The sequence below is a fragment of the Cryptomeria japonica genome, chromosome 8, assembly GCF_030272615.1.
Source record: "Cryptomeria japonica chromosome 8, Sugi_1.0, whole genome shotgun sequence".
NCBI classification, from domain to species: domain Eukaryota; kingdom Viridiplantae; phylum Streptophyta; class Pinopsida; order Cupressales; family Cupressaceae; genus Cryptomeria; species Cryptomeria japonica.
This window is the reverse complement of record NC_081412.1, coordinates 405,851,140-405,873,805: the sequence shown is the minus strand read 5'-3', so window position 1 is coordinate 405,873,805 and position 22,666 is coordinate 405,851,140. Positions and strand designations below refer to the sequence as shown.

General features: G+C 33.7%; 1 protein-coding gene across 1 annotated transcript in view; it reads right to left on the bottom strand.

The window, feature by feature from the left end:
- The window catches only part of LOC131079471 (high mobility group B protein 9), a 50,234-nt gene that overhangs the window by 15,542 nt on the left and 12,026 nt on the right, over positions 1 to 22,666 (bottom strand). Inside the window, exon 2 of the mRNA XM_058017437.2 lies at positions 18,596 to 18,674. Coding sequence (XP_057873420.1) covers positions 18,596 to 18,674 — 79 coding nt within the window. The remainder of the gene's footprint in view (positions 1 to 18,595; positions 18,675 to 22,666) is intronic.

The window sequence follows — 22,666 nt, the reverse complement described above, 5'->3', positions numbered from 1 at the left end:
TATCCAACCAGCTATTCAGAAGGTTGTGTCCCAAGTATACACATTAGAATTCTTTCAACTATAGTGCCCCTATACTTGTGTGAGGCAAACATTTTAACGTGAACAGTGATGCTGGCACGACATGCCCTCTGATACCAAATGAAACACTTTTCACCTAGAGCTATGAACCAATGAAGTCACAAACAAGGGACCTCATCCCCATTAAACAAAGTTGAGGCTCAAACCTACAAGCACATTGGATCAGCAAAGGTAAAAGTCTACTATCACAATGGCCCAGCTGAGGTTTGAACCTTAGTAATCACAACAACAACACCACCACTTAACCAACAGACCACGAGAAGAACCCTACAGTACCCCTATACTAAACATCATGTAGCCTTGAAATTTTTTGAGCATTTTCTAAACTCTCCCCATTTTCTCAATTGTTCATGCATTTCGCTACATTTTCTCAAGGATGTCTGAAGATCTTATATATTTATTCAATGCATTGAATCATCTAGGTTTAAGTTTATCCTTGATTATTAACTATTATTATAGACAACTTCTATGAAAGCCAATTTTTCTTTCCAAACACTTTGTGTAGTTCATAAACATTTATATTAACATTTGGTTTACAACAAGATTAAACCAGTTTGTCCTCTTTGTCCTCTGATTATGAGTGATTCCAACCACTAATATTTGATTGCGTTCATACTAAAAGGTATCAAAAGTTTCCTCTAAAGTTTAAGCCCATCCCAAACTTAATATTAAATCGTACATATCAGTTCATAATACTAGCAATAAACATAGATGGAAAACTCGCAGAGTACTCACCAAGTTTTTGAGCTCTGCGAGTTTTTACCACTTTAACTCGCAGCAAAAACTCGACGAGTTTCTATTAAAAACTCAGCTAGACTAAAAAAAGAGGCGCAAACATGTCAAAAAAAATTTCTATTTTTGTTTTTTCAGGTCAGTTTCATTCTCTTCATCAAAATATATACATGAAATATAACATTTAAGTATAAGTGGCATTTCACTATGTCTTTTTCCTTTCTTATACTTTAAGTTATATTTCATCCACTTATACTTAAATGTTATATTTCATGTATATATTGGCAGGATGTTTGAGAGTGGTTTCAGATCTCTAGGAGTTATAATGCAAATTCTAGGTTTTAGAAGATCTTTTAATTTTTCAGACAGTGTCAAATTTCAGTAATCATTATGCTCCTATCAACATTCTCTCACTCTCCCTATCTCACTCACTTTATCTACCTCGAATTTTAGACCTATCTATCTCCCTATCACTCTTCCTCTATCCCCCTCTCTACCACACTCCATCTCACTCTCCTCTCTCCCCCAAGATCTAGACCTATCCCTCTACCCCTCTTTTTCTCACCCTCAGACCCCGACGAGGGGTGCTACTCTCAACCTAATTTTAATTTGCAGATGCTTGGTGGCATAGTTGGGGTGGAAATACCCCAAATCTCAATAAAATTGCCCTCAGAATCTTATGTCAACCTTGTAGTTCATCCAGCTGTGAGCGCAATTAGAGCTTGTTTGAAGCCATCGACACGAAGAAGAGGAACAAGTTAGCTCAAAAATGCCTCAATGACCTTGTCTTTGTCCAATATAATCTTCGATTGCGCCTAAGGAAGGTAGAGGAAGTAGCAGGTGGTCCACTTGACTTGGATGATATAGATCCTTACAGTGATTGGACATCACAAGAGCAGCCTCCATTGTTTTCCGAGGATGACATCATTGATTTGGAGAGGTAGGCTATGGAGGAGGAGGGGGGTGGATTTGGTCTCAAGCTGGATGACATTGAGGAGGAAGAGGATGAGGATGAGGAGTCATTGCCAGTGCCACATAGCTTCATCCAGGATAGAGGATGAGTCAGCCATACTGAGCGAGGAGGCATAGTCACGCCCACTGCAAACTTCTAGGACTAGACCCTCTAGTTCTACCTCTCCCCTAGTTTTTGCTAGAGCTAGGAAGAGGAAGTTGTAATTGTAATTTGTATTGATGTATTTACTTTTGGTTTTACAAAAACTATTTACTATTTTGCTTCCAGGATTCCAGCCATCAGCATTCCTCATGAGGATGCGATTTTGTAGACACTTTGCATTTAAATATATCTAGAATCAGCTTGTTTCTTTTGTGTTATCATTTATTGACTCATTGGATGCATCTTCTCATTAAATTTTGCAAAAAAAATGCACCTTTTTATTAAATTTAAGCGTGTTTTTAAGTTGCCGAGTTTTTGCCGAGTTTTTTTCCCGAGGGGCTTGGCAAGTCAAGCCGAGTCGCGAGTAGTCCAACTATGGCAATAAATATGATGATTTATATGTCATTTGATAGTGTGATTATGACCAATTTAACTACTCTTATCTTTACAATGATATAGTTGTTTTTCCTAGCAGATTAGGGTAAAAAAGCAATGAGTCTACGGATAGTCTAGCAAAAGTACCCCTAGGCTCCAACACACATCCCAAGGTTTTTAGAGTGTTCTCTAGAATAGAGACATCCAGGCTCCAATACGATAGGGACAAAAACATCCTCTGTCCTCAATGCCCAAGCCACCGCAGCGAGCAATACTTGGGATGATAGCACAAATATTCCCCTTTGGAGGGGGCATCTTGTCATCACAAAACATTGAGAAACATTGAGACATCCCTCAACCATTTGAAAGACCACAAGAAAACGCTTGCAATTGTGAAAAACAATTTAAACAAACTTTTAAAAAACTGTCAAAGCCCTAGACCTCAACCTAAAAGGGGTGTCCACCAATTCCCCCCAGCCTTAAAAATCTATAAGAACCCTCTCCCATACTCTTTTGCAAACACCGAAAGAGAAGATAAATAGAGAAGAAAAGAAAAAGAGAAAAAAAAACATGAAAACAAAGACAGATGGAATAGAAGAAGAGGAAAGAAAGAGGTCCACCACCAACTCCTTTAGGTGTGTTGCATTTCCCAATTCCCTTTGATCATTCATATTCCCATTTTCAAGTGGCTACTACAAAGTTTAAACTAAATGAAAATCATTCATGTAAGTATTTTCTTAAATTTCCATTAATACTGAATTTGATTGCCATTTTTAGTTGCATTGGGCTAGTCAATTAACATTTTTGACGTCTTAGTTAAGACAGAAAGATTGCAACTTCAATATTTCCTCCACTTTTGTGTCTTACATTCTTGAAATAAAAAATGTGGACGAAAATCCTTGTGTGCACAATTAGCAATTCTTTTTAAATTTTACCTAACTTGGTCTAATATAATAATGTACTCAGAGTCTTTGATAACTCAAAGAAGGATAGCAACTATAATATATCCTCTTAATATGCACCTCACGCAGCCTAAATCAAGATAAATACTTGTGTTTGTATACCTAGTGATGGTCTTTAAATTTAGTTGCAACAAGCTAATCAAAAGTTACATTAAGTAAGAAAAGCAAAAAGAAAAATCCTTGTATCTCAAATCATTATTTAATGTAGCTGCCAGTTAGTTTTACTTTGTTTTAGCAATGCCAATACAATTCTTTTTAGCTTAAGCAACAATGACGAGGTAAGTGTTGGAGGATTCAAAAAGTGGCAATTTAAGTGGGTTAGATCAAAGGCGACTTGACCTATGGAAATAGCATTTTTTGCAGCCTAGAATACGAAGGCAGCAATACACAAGTGAATCACCTCCTACACATCACTAATAAAAGGGCAGGTATATGCAATAAGGACTCACTTCAACATAACACTCACATAATAAAACTATTTGATGGTGACACCTTCTTCTAGAATTACTAGCATTCAACATACGCACATTACCAAATTTGCAATAAGTGCAATATAGCCCAAGGGTAAACATAAGGTCGTCAACACAACTAAAAAATCTATTGGAAAATATGTTCAATGCACAATCTAAGATTAAATAAAGATGCCCTTGGCAAAATTTCTTTGCCAATGGCATTCTATTCCATCTTGCTCACTCTCTCCTTATGTTAAGGAGGTTGTGTCAAAGGTTGCATAAGTAGGGCCTTCATATGTGGCACCAAAGAAGACAAAACTAATGAAGGAAATGAAGGCATCGTGGGTCTCACATGGTTGTGATATTATCATATGTGAATGGAATGTGAATGAACAAACATTGGACATCATCCACTCATCAATATTCTTAGGGCAATTGACTGTTCTAATATGCCATTAACAATGATTGCCTCTGACTACGCTATAGATTGGCACAAATGCGACATATGTGTGCAAGGCAGCTTTGAAGTTGGTTAGTCCCGAAAAGTTGTTATGCTTCAAGAGATCTTTCGGTCCTCCTAGAGCATTTGTGACAAGCTAGTGTGGTGTCTCCCTTATGTTGGGTAGTTGTTGGTTTGCACAAGACTAGGGGCACAACTGTGCATACATCTGCATTGAAAATAACTTGGCATTTTGGTTTTTTTTATTGCGACACCACTCAATTTTTTTTGCATTAAAACCTTATGCAATGTTTGATCTTTGTTGCTAGTAAGATATGAAGAATCTTTGTTTAAATGTTCATATTGCTAATAAAGTAAGCTGAAATATGTAATATGTGAATGATGTAAAAATGTGAACCAAAATAATGGAAACAATGCAATTCAAGATCCAAACTCATAATCCACACAAACACGAAATGAAATATAAGATCTATGCATAAAATCAAATGATAAACAATAATACCATCACAAAGTCCTTAGGAGACTCCATTGTTACTTAAGACTTTTTTGTTTGATGTAGATTTGCTCTCAGATTTTGATGCATAACTTTTGTTGACTCGGTGGTCAGCACCTCCTTGGGGACTTGTGACATGGCTTAACCCCTCCCGTGGGTCGGGTTAAATCTGGTGTTCGTATCGAGCGTTGATAGTTCGAGCTTTAGGTGCAACGGCAAACAATTCCAACAATTGGTGTCAGAGCCTTGAGTCACGGGTTCGAGTCTTCGTTCAGTGGATGCTAAAAGCTCAGTCAATGTTGAGGGGTAGATTGTCGACTTGGTGGTCAACACCTCCTTGGGGACTCATGACATGGCTTAACCGACTCCCATAGGTCAAGTTAAACTAGTGTTTCTATCGAGCATTAATAGTTCGAGCTTTTGGCACAATAGCAAACGGTTCCAAAAACTTTGATATCTTCATGCTAGTATGAAGGCTTGATACTAAAAAATGATGGTGCTAGCTCTTGATAGTAATAATGGATGCTTGATAATTGACAAGTGTAGGTACTCAAAAGAGCTATATGTGCTCTTGATAATCATGCTATCTAGGAAGAAATTAATGAGTGAAGGCCTTATTCATATGCCTCACATAACATTTGATCAATGGTAGATATTAAATGGCAAGATCAATGGTTGAGAAAAATTAAGCGAGGGTGACCTATAATGTAGAAAGATTGATTAGGTGGAAGGATAAGATGAGGGGTAAATGCATAAGATAAAATAAATAAAATATAAATTATTTATTGAAATGGGAAAATTAAATAAATTATTTGAATTTATTTTATTTTGAAAGGCAAGTGTTAGATAATTAAATAATTTTGAAAAATATTTAATTATAGAAGACCAAAATATGAAGTAATTAAATAATAAAAGTATTTAATTCATATTGGAGGCAAAATGATAAATAAATTCAATAATTAAAATAATAGAAAGAAAAGAATAATGAATTAAAATTATTTAATTAAAAGAGGAAAAGGATAATGAATTTTGTAATGTCCCCAAATTGAAACTCATCAAATATTGTTGATATTGAGAAAGCTCCTTGCATTGTCTTTATAATGAAGTTGGTGCAATTGAAACCAAATGATGTGATGAAAATGTAATAAAAATGATCAAGACTATTAATGATGAATATAAAGCAGAAAAGAAGAGGGCAGAAATACAAAGACTATTAATGATGAATATAAAGCAGAAGTGACGAGGGGAGAAATACAATTTAGTTGTGACTGAATGAGCAGCAGTTATTAAGGGGACTGAGATATATTCATTACCCGAAGGAAGAGATTTAGGAAGCGGCTAAGACTTATGCTCGAAATTATATTGGTCAATGATAAACTTTATATTTTCTGAAGTTGTCCTATTTTCATGTCTACGAAAATCATCGCGTGAGTGGTGATTATAATCTACAAGACATCGACTATTCAAAGGGGCAAGCTAAACGAAGATCGCATGGGAAATATTATTTCCTATGTCTGGATGCTATACGATGGCTTAAGGGACACTTTATTCTATAGGTTGATCGAAAAGAACATATTTCAAGTGATCCCTATAAGGACGAGTCTGATATAATCACTCGATGATGAAATATACGTGTCTATAGCGGGTCCAAATTCACATAATAAAAAACATGAAATGCTTTGTTCATACCATCGTAAATACCAAGTAGCCATCGGTTATTGGAACCAATTCCGCTAATGAGCGCCAAATTCAAGAAGATTATGTTTGACAACGATTTATCATCCAATGGCAGTATGAAGAGCATCGGTTTAATGAAAGATGATAACTATCACTGTTATTCTATCTACAAGCAATAGCTGACAAAGGAGGTTTCACCGATAGTCATCAGACATAAAAAGCATGTAATCGATCATCGGAGGAGATTGACCATCGAAAGATTATATGAATAACAGAAACAAAGAGATCATAAGCCTCCACGTAAGACAATAACGATGACCCACACCATATCATAAATATCAATCCAAACGCCTTGATCTGATCAGTCATTCGTGAAGAAGCCGCTATATTCATTAATCTATATCAAACACATTGAAGAGACACTCCGACGGGAATGATATCTTACTCCTTACCTATTTATCATATTTGATGCTAATGTAAGGTTGACCCTTGTGCGCAAATGATTAAGAGGGGGGGGCCCTTAAACACATCAGACCATCAAATCATTAAGTATCATTCAGAATCGGATTGGCATATATAATTTATTAATCTAATATTGGACACAGATCAGAAGGTGCTCTGTGAAGCTCTCGACCAGCCAAATAAGGTGGTCTATTACCCACCATATAATGCATGAATCAGGAAAGGCATTAAGCTAGTGCATACTTACAAGGTTATATTCAAGAAAGGCATTAAGCTAGTATTGGACACATCAGACCATCAAATCATTAAGTATCATTCAGAATCGGATTGGCATATATAATTTATTAATCTAATATTGGACACAGATCAGAAGGTGCTCTGTGAAGCTCTCGACCAGCCAAATAAGGTGGTCTATTACCCACCATATAATGCATGAATCAGGAAAGGCATTAAGCTAGTGCATACTTACAAGGTTATATTCAAGAAAGGCATTAAGCTAGTGCATACTTACAAGGTTATATTCAAGAGAGGCAAAATTGCCTAAGAAGCCAAGTTTACAAGTAACACGTACTCTGATGTGATGATACACAACAACTAACTTTAGATCAACGACTAGAAGGATTAATGTAGATGCAGTGATTATAAGGAGGACAAAGAACCAAAGTAATCACTTACGGTTTATTAAGGAAAAGAAATACACATACGTGAGTTGAATAGAGATATATAAGATTAATTAAAAGTATTAAGGAAAAGGCACGTTACATTGAAATGTCACGACCTTTCTATGAAAGTTTATATGAAGGATATATAAGGGGGGAATTAAATTATTGTTTATGAAGGGGAAGAAAAGCAGGAAGTATGCAAAGAATTAAATATATAATATAATAGAAGAGAAGTAGATGCTGCATGAAAAATAATGCTATATCGGATTTACTTATAAAACAAGAAGTTCGTACAGATAAAAAGGAGGATGTTAATGTAGAAGATATGTATATATTAAGAAGATCTTGCAGATATAGAAAGGAAATTTTATATCAGTGAAGATTTTGCAGATATGAAATGTAATTCAGATTTATATCAGAATATATGAAGAATGTTAATGTTGTGAAGGGAAGAATATACGATACAATACTATAGAGCAAAGGTTGGTGAAGACAGCCACATGTATGATCAGATTTTGACGAGAGATATTACCATATTTATGATCAGCGCAAGCTGGAGGAATCTATTAAGATAAGTCCTATCCTCTTAACTATTCTTTAAATATTAAGTCAATATTATAATGAAATGTATTCCCTTCTGATAAAATTATGTTTATTAATATATAAAAACTCTCATTTTAAATTAAAATTGTTGCCTCGGGACTACATGGAGGTAAATCCTAAATGGAGACATCACAAATTTAAAATAGCTGAATTAAATGATTAAAAATTATTTAATTAATATGGATAGAAGAATAATGCTAGGGATGTCATGATGAGAAATGCAGTCATTTTTAGATGTCAACAAAACTATAACCTCATTTTCTAAGTTTATGGTTAAAGATTGTAATTCTTGTGCAAAGTTCGAGTAAAAACTTCATTGAGCATAGAGATCATAAGACATTGAGATCATATGTGCATAGCATTTGTCAATTTAGTAGAAACATGTAACATCTTTGTTGACGATTTTTGAATATGGTCTTATATGTTAAGCTGGTAAGAAAATGGGCTCTACATTGTCGAAGGCCTATTTTAGAGGGTAATTTCTTGCAAATGTTGCTTAAAATTGTCAAACATAATGAAAAATTAGAGATGGTATAAGTGATCATTCATAAGAAATTGTAAATAAAGATCTATGTGCAAATTGCAGTAAATTGTAGTCAGTCACTTCAATATTTGCAAAGGTGGCTCAGCTATGTCCTATATTTATTTTCATTGGTAGTTTTCTTTAAATTATGTTCAAAAATTTGTAAAATAAGCATTAATTTAGGTAAATGGAGTTCATATAATACGGATCAGCTTACTCTGGAATGGATTGAGAGGTGGCTTTGTCAGCTTACCCCGCTAGTTAGATGGAGTTCTTAGTATATGCACAGATGTGGCTAGCATACCAATCAAGCTAAATGTTACTGTATGGGTGGCTAGCACTGCAAGACCGACGTTAGATTTGACATCTTCCATCGAAAAATGAGATATTTCCACAAGAAGATATCGGTTTTATTCAATATAGACATTACACAATCACATAGGTTATCCAGATATCCTCCCTTGGTATGACACCTACTCTCCTTGTAATGATCGACTTTGTGAGGAGTTTGAAATTTGAAATTTTTTAAATTTATTTAAATATCCCTCCATTTGTACTACACCTACTATCACCACAAATCTCGTCCTAGTTAGTAGTTGAAATTTAAAAACTTTATTATAATCCAGAAAAATCATCTTATTGTTATGTTTTAATCAAACTTTAAATATCAAGAAAATTTAAATTTCAGAGAAAACAAAAAGCAAAATGATTTGATTGGATGAATACAGGAAATATTAGAAAACTTCTTCCAAAGAGAGTGCAGAAGTAGTAAGTACCTGCCAAGGCAAGGGCTATTAAAACCTGGCCTGTACCTAAAAAAATCCACTTATCCAAACACCCCTCCACAAGCCAACCAATCTCAAAAGAAATCTATCCAATGCAATAATACCAATATATACAATCTTGCTATGCAATATATTGCATCATCTAAAACATCCCTTGATTTAGTTCCCAGCCTTAAACAAACCTTGATCCATTTGAGCCACATTATTGTTATCAGGATGTGTCATTCCCAATCCTCATGATCTCATAGTTAACAACACAATCCTCAAATTGTTTTCAAAATGTATCCTTCTCACATCGTCGTCGTCGTCATTATCATCATCATCATCATCTATCAATCAACCAATCAGTTTTCAGCTTGACTAGGGGCAAGATCATGTCTGTCTTTGTATTGTCGTGCATGCTTGCTTGTGTATTTTTTATCAATCTACATTTGTCCTAGTCCTTGCAGAATATCACCACAACATCATCATGGTCTTCCATAACATGATGTCCAATGGCATATGCTTGCAAAGTGACCTTTGATTTTTGAGACAGTCCATGCATTGAATATAGCACCACCTTGGTCTTAAATACTTTGGTGCATAATATCCATTGCTCTATCAAATAAAGTTGTTAAACTCAAAGTCAGCATAATTAACCATCCTAAATCCATCATTATGTCATCCATAATCATGTTTCTTGCATCCATTTTTTAATTTTCCTCCATCTTTATCTTCTACTTTTTCGTCCATCAATTTCCAAATTCCATCTGACATTTTCCTCACATCTCTTCTTTCAAGAGTTCACCCATGAAATTTATACATAGATACCTCTTAAGGAGGCACCAATCATTCCACTAACTAATTTCCCAACTGCTTCTTCTACCCAAGTAAGGCTTATCATCACTTTCTTCATCTCATTTTATTCTTCTTTTCTTAGCTACTTTCTTTTTCTTTGAAACAATGTTACTTCAAATATTATCATTATTATCACATTAATTATCCAATATCATTAATTATCCATTAATATTAATTATTCATTATTAATTATTATCATTATCCTTTATTATTAATAGTTTACGTAAAGACTTATTTTATAAATTAATTAATGTGAACAAATTATCCATTTTAAATTTTAAAAATCCATAATTACCCTCTCATATCTTTTCCATTAACTAACTCATTCATCAAATTAGCAACTTCCTCACCAATAAAATGTATTATATAAATGAATAAATTTCATTAGTACCAAATTAACTCCACAAGGTTTGTGGTTAAGTTTGGAAAATTAAATTTAATGTTCTTTTAATTCTTACTTAATACTTCAAGTTTTAATTGCATACTCCTACAATAAAAATACTTTGACAATTTCAAATTGTTGGCATCTTTGAAAGTATTGCACAAATTACAACCATTCACACAAGATTGCAATGGCTTTTCCAATTTCAATATGGGAAAGCATCTATAATTCCAACTTCCAAGTATTAAACTTCAATTCTTCTTAAACTTCAATTCTTCAAAGCAAAACTTGCTTCTCCCTCTGCAAATGGCCATTACTCTCATACTTTATCCCTTTCACCTTGTAGAATCAAGATCTTATACATATTACATTATTGCAATCAATCTAGAGCATTATACTAAAAAGTCCAATATACTAAAAAGTCCAATTAACAACACTATACAATTGGTTTTAGCTGGTAACACCATAACTCTAAACAATTAATCAGGCCATTGTACTCTAATTATCTTTCTTGCATTTTCACCATATGGTATCACTCTTGTACTTCTTGGTGTATGCATGTGCATTGTGTATGGTACATCTAATTGATTAGTTTTGTATATATTAGAAGTTGATTTGATACAAAAAGCAATAGACTAACTTATACTAAAATTCACTACTTTTAATTACTTTTTCATTTGTCAAGTTTTAGATATGTTTTTCCACTGACTTCAAGAATCAGTCAAATTTATTTATAAAAATGATGCTATAAAGAATTATCTAATTTCACTCTTATATTATGTATGATATTATCTTATTTCCTCCATTGTGTTTTTATTTTAGATATTCCATACACAAGAAGTATCGGATGATATATGGAGAATAAGAATGGCCCCATTTCTTAATTCGTGTTGCCCTCTTAAGTTAGATATTCGTAGACAAGAAAAGGATTAGGTGATAAATACGCAGAATGAGAAGGGCTACTAAAACAGCAATAATTTAAAGGAACGTGAAAGGAGCTAACAACAAAATAGCATATAATCTACCAAATAGTGAAATTATCAGTGTGGGAAGTTAAACATAGAACACAACATATATTTGGATCATTCATATTCAATGGAGATATAGACCATTAATGTTTAAAGGATGTTTAAAGTCATCATTGTCATTATTAATAATATTTAATTTCAACCCTTTTATGAGTTTTCGGTAACATGTTCTCACATATTTCACAAATAAAGAATCCATATTTTTAAACAAGTAATATACTTTAATTTTTCAATTAAAAAGCAAAATTAAATAGTATTTATTTTGAAATATGATCCAACAAGATAATTTCTTGTGTAGATGGTCAGGGCTAGTAATCTAAAATATATCAAAAATGTCAAACAAGCTAAATTTGCATTGTTTAAAAAAATTAATTTTAACCTAATATTCAGATGGTACAGACCATGCCTTCTCATGAAGGGTGGTTGTTAGAGATCCTTGAAGAGCACATATGGATAGTTCTGATGGTTAGACAAAAATTTTACATCCCAATTGTTTGAATTTTAAGCAAGATATAAACGCTACTAAATATTATGTTAAAAATCAAACTATTACAGATATTTGTTACAGTTATAATCAGAAATGCAGCATCATTTATGGTGAGCTAATTTGTTCCAATTTTCAATATACTAAAAGTAAAAGTAGATATAGTTGTAAGATAGGTTTCAACTTTATACATTAATAATTCCTTAACATAGGATCACTAAAAGATATCTCCAATCATTATTTTATTTTAATTTCTTCTAAAAAGAAGTGAATCGTAGTTCAAGACCCATTATGGTTAACAAAGATAGATATACTTTCTCTCTATATATATAACTACTTATTCACTAGTAGAGTGGTAGGGTAGACCTTTTACACTTGGGGCAATTGATAAGCAATTATATAGGCTTTATCCTATCTGAAAATGAATTATGCATGCCATACACTTGCAATTCCATAACCCCATTTGCATCAGATTACCATAGCCCTAGATGTAAGACATCCACCCAGCTCAACATGTTTCCCCATTGAAACGTAGGTATAGACCAATTAAAAAGCCATCCCTAATTTTCTATTCACTTGAAGTTGTGCTCTATAATCTATCCATCCATATAAAATATTGATAGGTTATAGAACTTATGAACCCATGCCAGTAATGTACTTCTCTAAATTACAAACTTGAATATGGTTGCTATCCCATTCATGATAGAAATAGTTTTAGTTATTATTTCTCTTAGTATGTTGACCACATTGATATTATTTTTCATTGTGTACATGTATAGCCATGGACATTGCTCTTCTAATACTCTAGGGTATGCCTCCACAATTGTTGCTTCTCATAGTGAATTAAGTGTCTATATTGTAACCTTCTTCACTTTTTCTTTGTCGTTCCTTTCACCTTTGACTCTTCTAGCTCTTATTAAGAGAATGATGTGATCTTCATTTACAATGTCCCAAGTCCTTGTACTCTTGTTTTTCTTCCGCATTTTCATCTTTTGATGCTTCCTTGTTATTTTTATTTGAATTCTTCTTTGTGCTTGTTCAGATCTATTTTAACACTCTCTTCTTATTATTGCACTGTTTGATGATCTTCAAATTCATCATCCTATTCTTTCTTGTGTTCTTTTTAAGTTTCCTCTTCTTCATGCTTCTTATGCTAATGATTAATTTGATGAGTAATAACTAATACCTTACAATGTTAAATACTTCTTTAAATTATTCTTCTTTTACCAAAACATTGATGAGCCCATTTTACACATTAATCCTAATAATTCCCAAACTTCTAGCTGAGCCTAAACAAGCACCATATGCAATCCATCCATAGGAATAGTGAAAAAATATCAGTGCAAAATGTATTGGCCCATTGTGAGCTTCAAATCATCAAACAATTGAACCTTCTAACCATCTCCCCCTATCTCCATAAGATTCCTTGCTTGAACCTACTCTTGCTTAACCAAGTCAACTAATTTAGTTATAGCTATTTCCAACATTTATAGAGACAATGACCTCATTTTGAATACATCCATTGTAATGTCCCTTGTAAGATTTCCCCTATCTTTACAGTTTGATGAGACAATTACGCTTATGCTTCATATGGACTTGATTGGAAGTGTATAATGACTTCAGCCAAGATTTAATCAGTGGGTCTTATATGAATGTTGGATTCTTTACTAGGCAAAAATATAATCTTTGAATCTGTTGTAAACTTCACTGTATTGTTTCCAAGAGAAATCAAATATTAAGTCCAATGAACATGTGGTCTGTTGATATATGTATGTATGCAAAATTTACTGTGATTACAGTGTTTCACTACCTTAACGATCGATACAATTATATGTTTTTGAACTTCCAAATATAAAAGCGCTGTGCCTGAATTGGCTCTTTTATAACATGTGATTAACTATGCTTCTGATATAAGAATCAGAATCCAGATTTCTGATTGCCTAAGCTTACTGTGGTTGCTTATTGAACAATCTGCCTGTGATGCTAACATAATTCTGACTAAGGTCTGTTCTTCTGAGTCTGACCGATGGTGTTTCTTTTGAATGGACTGCTGTATCTCAATTCCCATGATCTGCTCATATATCTTCTTTCAAATCTGCTTATAAGTCTGCTGCGAATCTGCTCTTAAATAGGAGTTGTTTTTCCATTGAATTCATGCCCAAATGAATTATAATAGCCTTTCTTTTATACTCTTCAAGAGTGCCTTTTCACCAAAAGAGGCAACCCTTCCAACTAGATCGGCCAACTTATTATTATTATCATTTTTATTAGTTATTTTGTTTTTCCTTGCCCACATGGGCACTAGAAGCAGGAGGGTTGGCCAGAAAATGTTTTAATTTAAATTAATTAAAGATCCCCTTGAACCCTAGGTCGTCCCTAGACCCAGGCGGGGAATGACATCCATCAACATGTACAATTGAATCTTCTCTAGCTATAAAAGAGCCCTTCAACATTTTCCTTCTTTATTAATCAAAATTCAGTGTTTCCTATTCAAGTAATTAAATGCTATTCTTCCAATTGTTTATAATCACATCTTTACTTCTCAACTCTATTGAACAAAAATGGTGAAGTAGTTTTGCTCTTCACCAACTCATCAAGGAACTGAACTTTATTCTTCATAATGATACATTTGCACCTTAATGTATCAAGTCTGATTTGAAAACTTCTTGGTCCACCTTTCACAAATGAAGCTTTGCATGTTTCTATTTCCTAAGAAAGCTTGTTCCACATCATCTTACCCCAAGAAAACATTGAATTGAATACACTTTTTGCACCAATATACACTGCCCTATTTAAGCTCTTGGTAAGAACTATTGGGTTAACTGGCCTATGATAATGTTGTTTAAATGTAATTCACCATCCACTAGAAGTTATAACCATTCCAAAAAATTGATTCACATAAATCTCACGTAAATGACAGTTTTGAAATTGTGTTATGCCCCCAACAAATGTGGATACCAAAATAAGTATCTCCAACAAACATTTTGAGCTTTTTTATAAGCTCTCTTCTCTTATTGTTTTTAACTTATAGGGACACAATTCACAACCAAGTTTGGTGACTCTTTTGTTTTCACTAAGAACCCTAATTAACTATTTTTTATTAGCTTTTTAAACAAAAAGTCATATAATAGATAGATTTGTACCATATAAGCAAAGTAGAAAGCATACATTTCTCCTACATTGTTTGCCCATTTTGTATATACTCACAACTTAACTAGACAGTAAAACTCGTGTTTGTTCAAGTATTCAAACTGTCAATTTGTTTTATCTAGTGATTGTCAAATTGCTATCTAAATTATATATAGTTAAGCAACTAGTGTATTGTCCCCCATATTAACATCTTAATTCAAAGCTATGATATCAAAGCCTATCCACTCATATATGTACCATCAAAAGTGGTCAAAAATCAAGAGCTTAGTTTTAAGACGAGATCCACCAGCCAACCTCCCCAAAAGGCCAAGTGATTGCATATATATACAAAAAGAACAAGTTGTTGAATCTAAAAAGACAATTGGCAAAGATAATCAAGGTGTGCTAAAAAGACAATGGGCAAAGATGATGAGTCAATCTACACGAGTGTTATAAAAACCCTCAAGCACCTCACAAGCCATGATAGACATATTAATGATGAATGGATTACCCAATTCAAAAATTCTCTTTAAATAATTCTTTAAATTTAAGGCAAATCACAATTGCCCACCTCAAAGCCAAACCTCATAATTAAAAGCATTAGGAGGCTAGCACACTAACCAAGGAGGAATCAAGGAAACTCCACTTTGATGAAATGATGAAAGTTAATCCTACTTAGGGTGATTTAGTGAAAAACATTAAAAAAAAAAATTCCTTCAAATTTTGTTAAGGAAAATATATCTAGTGGTGACTATTGCACCAAATGAAGGAACAATCACTACAAGATTCAACCAGCACGTTTTATGTGTTGTCCAAAAAACTCGACAAGAAAGTATCTAAGAAGCATCAGGTCCTCAAGTAAAACAATGGCCTTCATTAGAAACATAAATGGCATTTCAAAACATTAAAACCTTGGGCACTGCATACCTTTATGCAGTAAAGGTCAATGAGATTCAAGCTTAGCAATAAAAAAGGCTCTTTCACAACTACCAAACCAAAGGGAGACAATAACAAGTTGGTAGTCAAGAAACAAAGCAAAGATGCCTCCAAGAGACACACACATGGTGCAAAACTTGTAGGAACATATAGCATGATTAGAAGCACTATCACACCAACAAGTCCCTCTTGGTAGAATCACAAGAGCAAGAATTAGATTATATATCGTTACCTATAAGTCTGCTCAAGCAAAGTTAAGTAGAGTACATCATTGATGTGGAACCAAATATCACCATCACATTTATAAAGGCCTTGCTACCAAAGGATATAGATAAAAAACACCTATTTCATTCAAATGTGGAAAAATGAGGAGGAAATTTACATTTCATGATGGATGGTAGAAGTCAAAAGAACTCTCAATCATTGTCAAGACAATCAAGAGATTGAACTTGCAAAACAACACCTTACCTGCATCCTTATACCATCGAATGTGTGAGTCAAGAGACACGTTTGTGTTAATTGAAAACACCATTTGTCCTTTACTATCAAACCCTTCAAAATGAGGTGCCTCAATTACATCCATATACCATCAATTGGGTGAATCAAGATGGTCACATTTGTGTTGGTCAAAAATATCATTTGTCCTCTTCTATCAAACCCTTCAAAAATGAGGTGCCTTGTGACATGGCACCACTTGATGTTTGTAACGTTCTAAAAGAGCAACTCTATATGTACAAGCAGCATGACATCTGTGGGGCTAGACCTTAGAGTGTCATCGTCAAACTAGACAACAAAATGTACTTGACACCAAAGTGGCTCCCACAAAGTTGCCACTAATCAACATGAAGAAGTGTTGATGAATAATTGCTCAAGTCAAGACATTTGTCCTACTCATGATCAGACCTAATAAAGAATGGAAGATAGTAGAAAATGCATGTGCTCACCCATATGAGAAGCGATGACTAGAGCATTCATGGTAATGAGTGATGGTTTGTTGGTAACTACCACTCATGAAATATGGGTGAAAGACAATTGACTCAAAACTTCACAATTGAATCCATAACAAATTATCAAATAATATAACACATTATTCAAAGTGGACTTGGACTTGATCACATGACATGAATGATGAAAGTCAAAATTACATGCAGTTTAACACTTACTTGAGCACCTTCCACCATGACTTCATTTCCAAATAAGATATCAAAAAATAGTTACTCCAATAAAATCAATTTTCAAATAAATTTGCATCCATGTTATCCCAAGTTTCCAAGACAAGGATGTGTTTTTTTCAGGCCATTTTTTGGGATGGCATGAAACAGCAAAGGGGGGCGCTAAATATTAAAAAAGGAAAAATTTAAAATATATAGGGGGATTTCAAATATTCATATGATAACATTGATAAAGCATTCATATAAATTACAGTATAATAAATTAGCAAATGTAAAAACTTAATTGCTTTCATAATTCATTGTCAATGCGCATGTAATCTTAAAAATGGTATACAAGTTACAACAAAATTCTCAAAGGCTGCATTCATTTTCAACTACAATATGATGATACAAAAACAAACTAAGTTTCATTTTATTTCCTCCTCATTTAGACGAGTTGGGATGTGGGGTTTGTTGGTATGTGAGATCAGTTTTCTTTATTAGGGTGGCCCAAGGACATCCACTAGGCATCACCTATCCCCAAAACATTCCTGAAACAAGGACACCTCAAAAAATGTTGGGGGCACTTTCCTTAGAAATAATGAATCAAGTAAATCGTATTAATGTGTTTCCCAAAATTTTGTTGGTTGTTCCTTGGTACAAATGTTTTGTATGGGATGATTTTGACATGAATGAAAAAACAACTTGTATTAGCAACTAGGTAATCCAAGTAAATTGACTGAGTGTATAGCTTTAGCATGTTATTGAATAAGTTTCACCCCTATTTTTATCGTGTGCAAGTTATGATGATAAAATGTTAGCTCAAAAAGATTGTCATGGACATGCTGTATTGTAGGTTGTCACCAAGCCACATTATTATGAAAAGACTGTTACTCTCTCTCTCCCTCTAATATGCATCCCAGACTCATCAATTCAAAAAGTATGAGTGCCTACAACATTAATGTCCTGGATAAATACAAACATGTAATGAATCAAAGTAAAATAGCTAAACTACCAACAAACATATAGTAGATTTTCCAAACCAAGTGTTCCTTCCTAAATATAACAATGTAAAATCTTGAAATTGACAATTGATATATTAAATGTCCACATCAAAGCAATGAGAACATAAAAAATCAAAAAAAAAGAAAATTCAGTTTTCTAAGAAGCTTTTCAAAAAAGATTAAATCAATGTTGCATGGCAATATTCAAAATCCAATAATAGAAAAGAAAATATTTCGAATTTGAATGAAGAAAATATCAAACTTACAATTTGCAGGCCCCCACGAGAAGTTACTTCTTTGTACAAAAAATGAAGATCCAAATCCTTGCCTCCAATCTTTGGAATTCTACATATTCAGAAACAAAATCTATTTTACCATGCCAAACCCAAGAATCAACTAATAAATAGTGTAATGAAAAAAAATGTGTGAACTAGAGAGCTGACAATGATAGACAAAAACAATAGACTAACAAGTTTCAACATTTTGAAAGAAATGGCAATCAAAGTTATAGGGTGTTTATAACACAAATGAGATCTGTAAGCACCACATCAGCAACCTGTTACCTGATATTTGAACTTATAAAAGCAGATGATTTTGCATTCATATGCTATTTTCTACAAATAAAATTAAAATTTTGGATTAAAGGAACCAGTTGCTAGCTTTGTGCAGTAGTTTATAACCTTATAACGTGACAATTTAGAAATCATCACACCAATAACCCATGAATTTAGATCAATCAATCAACAATCTAAGTCAAAAAAAACAGTCATAAAACCCTCCATACAAATGTGAACCATACACAGCCGGCTTCCATAGGTTAGTATTAAATTACCAGTATCATCTCAGTAAGATGGTAACGATATCTTATGTTGAGATGTTAAATCATAAATGTGCCCTGTTACTCAAGGTGGACATTAAGCCTTGTCCCATTTTTCTAAACATAAATTGAGTCATTATATATGAAATGAGAATGGATTCGATCAATTGGGACAGTTGTATAATGTAATTGTCTGTATCGATTGCTTTAAACTGATCAAATAACATAATCAAAGGAGAATATACTTTCCATTCCTCGTCATTTTCTCTTTTTGAGCCATTGTGTCACTGGTATCAATATCAACAAGCGAGGGCAATAGTTGATAATATATGGCCATGAGATGAACCAGCAGCTTGTATTATTAATATCATTGACATTATATCACAGAATTTCTATCCTCACACTATAGAAATAAGTAACTGAGATTATGCACATTATATCATCACAAGATTAATCAGCTGTCATATTCCTAACTAATCCCCTCAAGATCAGCTAGCCTGATAGAGAGTCCCTGATTAACTAATACTTCTCTTGAAATTTCAGAATCGTTGAGCTAGATCAGCTTGAACGACTCTTTGGGTTTGACAATTGTCAAAAGCTAGATCAGCTAGAAACTCTTCCACTTAATCTACTTGCACAAAAATGCAGGCTTGCCAATAACTTGTGACTTAGGATTCTCAATTGCAGACAAAGATAAACAAAATAATCTTAATATCACGACAAAACTAAAAATTGGATTAGGAGGCTGATGAGAGAAAAATAATTCACCTAGAGTGAAAACTGAATCTCCTTCCAGCATAAATTAGCATGAAACTACATATGATATACAAAATGATATAATAATATGGCACTCAAGGCAATATACAGTAATGTAAGTTAAACAATTAGAAAGGACATCCTGAAAGCTTTGTGGATATATATGCTACAGCCACGTTCAATTAAACTATGAAAAGATTAAAGTAATTTTACTGTATCTAAAAAACAAAGTGCCATTGCAAATTGTCCAATTTTCAAAATACCATTAAGATGTCTACTTGACATATGGAAATTTAGGAAAATCATGACCACGAGTATTTAATAAGACAGTATTTTCATAATCATTTATCAAAGGAATCCTCTCCTAGATATCTGCAATTCCTTGAGGAATTAATAGAAAAGTTGCGTGACTTGTGTCAACCCTTCCTTAACAAATGCGAAAACATCAGCAAAGGTGAAAAGTAATTTTTCATAAGTAATAATCTAAAATTGTGAAGTACATTAAAATCCCTCCATCCCAAAATCTGACATATTGATATTTAAATTTTAAAAATACCAGATTGGCCATTTTGGTAAATCTTTTCTATTTTGTCAATTTGATATCATATATCTCAGTCCCTTCACAAGCATGTGAAAAGTATTGTATCCATATATAAAGCCTTTATCTAACTTAGCAAACACGATTAGCATCAAAAAGCAACACTTCAAAAAAAAAGTAAGGATCGTATGGCACTACAAACTAGAACTGTCACAGCCAACAAAATAAAGGCACTACTAATCAGCAAAACACCTTATCATGAAAAGGTGACCCCTTTTTCCCATCCCTCCTAAAATCAACCACAATCAGAAACGACAAATATACAATCCTCCTCCACACACTCTACCATCAGGCATGCAAAAGAATTCTTAATTAAATCAACCCATAAACAACATACAACTCAATAGAACAAAAAGTACAACAAAAAGACATCTACTAGAGTCTACCAAAGGGGACGCACTCCAAACTAACAAACAGAACAAATTTAAATTGAGCAATCCATAACAAAACTTGAAATGAGAATCAAAAGAATAAACCTCTACCAAAACAACATGTCTCACAAATTATATTAATGAAAAATCACTTATAGAAAGATGACCTATAGAAAAGAAACAAAATTTGGAGATAAATATATATACTAAACAGCCGTTACAGCCCTTTAAGGCCACTGGGACCCTAAAGTTTAGGCACAAACCAGAAGAAGCAGCATTTCTCATTTGCTATCTAAGTAGGCTATAGAAAACTTTGATTTATTAACCCAGCTACATACAAACATTCTGAATTGTCATGAATACAAGTGTTTCCAAGAGCTATTGCTTGATACAGATTACAAATAGATCACAAGCATAGAAAATAACTTCTCCTACATTCATATTCTGTACTGCTCCTGAAATTGTGAACTTAAATCAATCATGGAGCTGCTGAGTCTTCAGGTGCAGACATAAAATGACACTCTGCTATCTTAGGTTTCATTGCTGCATAAAAGCGCCTTCATGATGATGAAATCTGCCATGTCCTCTACTATTCTCCATTGTGTGTGTCCCTCCCTCTGTCTTTCTTCAATGTGTTTTGAATCCACACTCTGCGTCTACATGGTTAATTTCATCACAGCAGCTATATAATTTCAATTGGATTATCTAGTAAAATTTGAATTCCGAATTACTTCTACTAATTTCTGAGTAATTTCTTCCACATTTAAAATTTGCAACCACAACCACATCCTCTCTATCTCCTGCAAATGCTTCATGCATGCATCTTCATCTTCACCTTTACACCACTATTATTTCCATTATAAGCAGCCATATGACACACAGTTTACATACTCAGCCAGTTGTCCAGCACTTGCCTTTTTTTATGCTCCGCAAGTTTTGGTGAGATTTATTCACTGACCGAGTTTTTGGCTACTACTCACCGAGACTCGCCAAAAAATCGGCAAGTTCTTCCTTTAAACTTGCGGCATCAACAACATGTCAAAATTTAGAGAAAAAAGGTAGGTTAGACACTACAAAAACTCTATTATTTTGACTTTATAAGAATTGCTTTTTGCCTTCTAAAAATTATGAAAATTGTGTGCACCATGAAGATTTGTGTGGTTTTTAAGGTCTTCATTTAGGCTTAGTGGCAGTGGCTCCACAACTTAACCCTGCCTCATATCGCAACAAGAAACGAACCAGGGATGCTGCCCTCAAAACCTGCAAGGGGACGCTAGCCCTCAACCCCACGGCACTACTACTAGACCTTGGTGAGGGACACTGCCCCTAAACCCCCATGGGGGGCACTCCCCCTAGACCCTCATGAGGGGTCCCACCTCCAAACCCCCACAAAACTCATTTGATACATTTTGTAGCTATTTTTTGCATAAAATTTATGTTTTTTTTCAAAAATTTAAGTGTGTTCTAAGATGTAGAATTTTGCTGAGTTTTTCTCGAGAACTCTCCAAGTCAAAAGAATTTATAACGAAACTATTAAACAAATTCAGTAAGCTTTTCCACAAAATTGCAAGAAGCCTTTGTCATTAATTTCAGGATCAACTATCTATAAATTATCACATTATTCATCTCTTGCACTTGGTTCTGCAAAAATTATAACACTAGGGCACCATATTGATCAACATAATTCACAGCATGGACCAGAAACATTCTTAACCTGTGACACTCATGAGCTATAGAGTGGATGGAGTAATTTGTCCACTTACTCACAGCATATCTCTATGAGTTCTTGCTGACT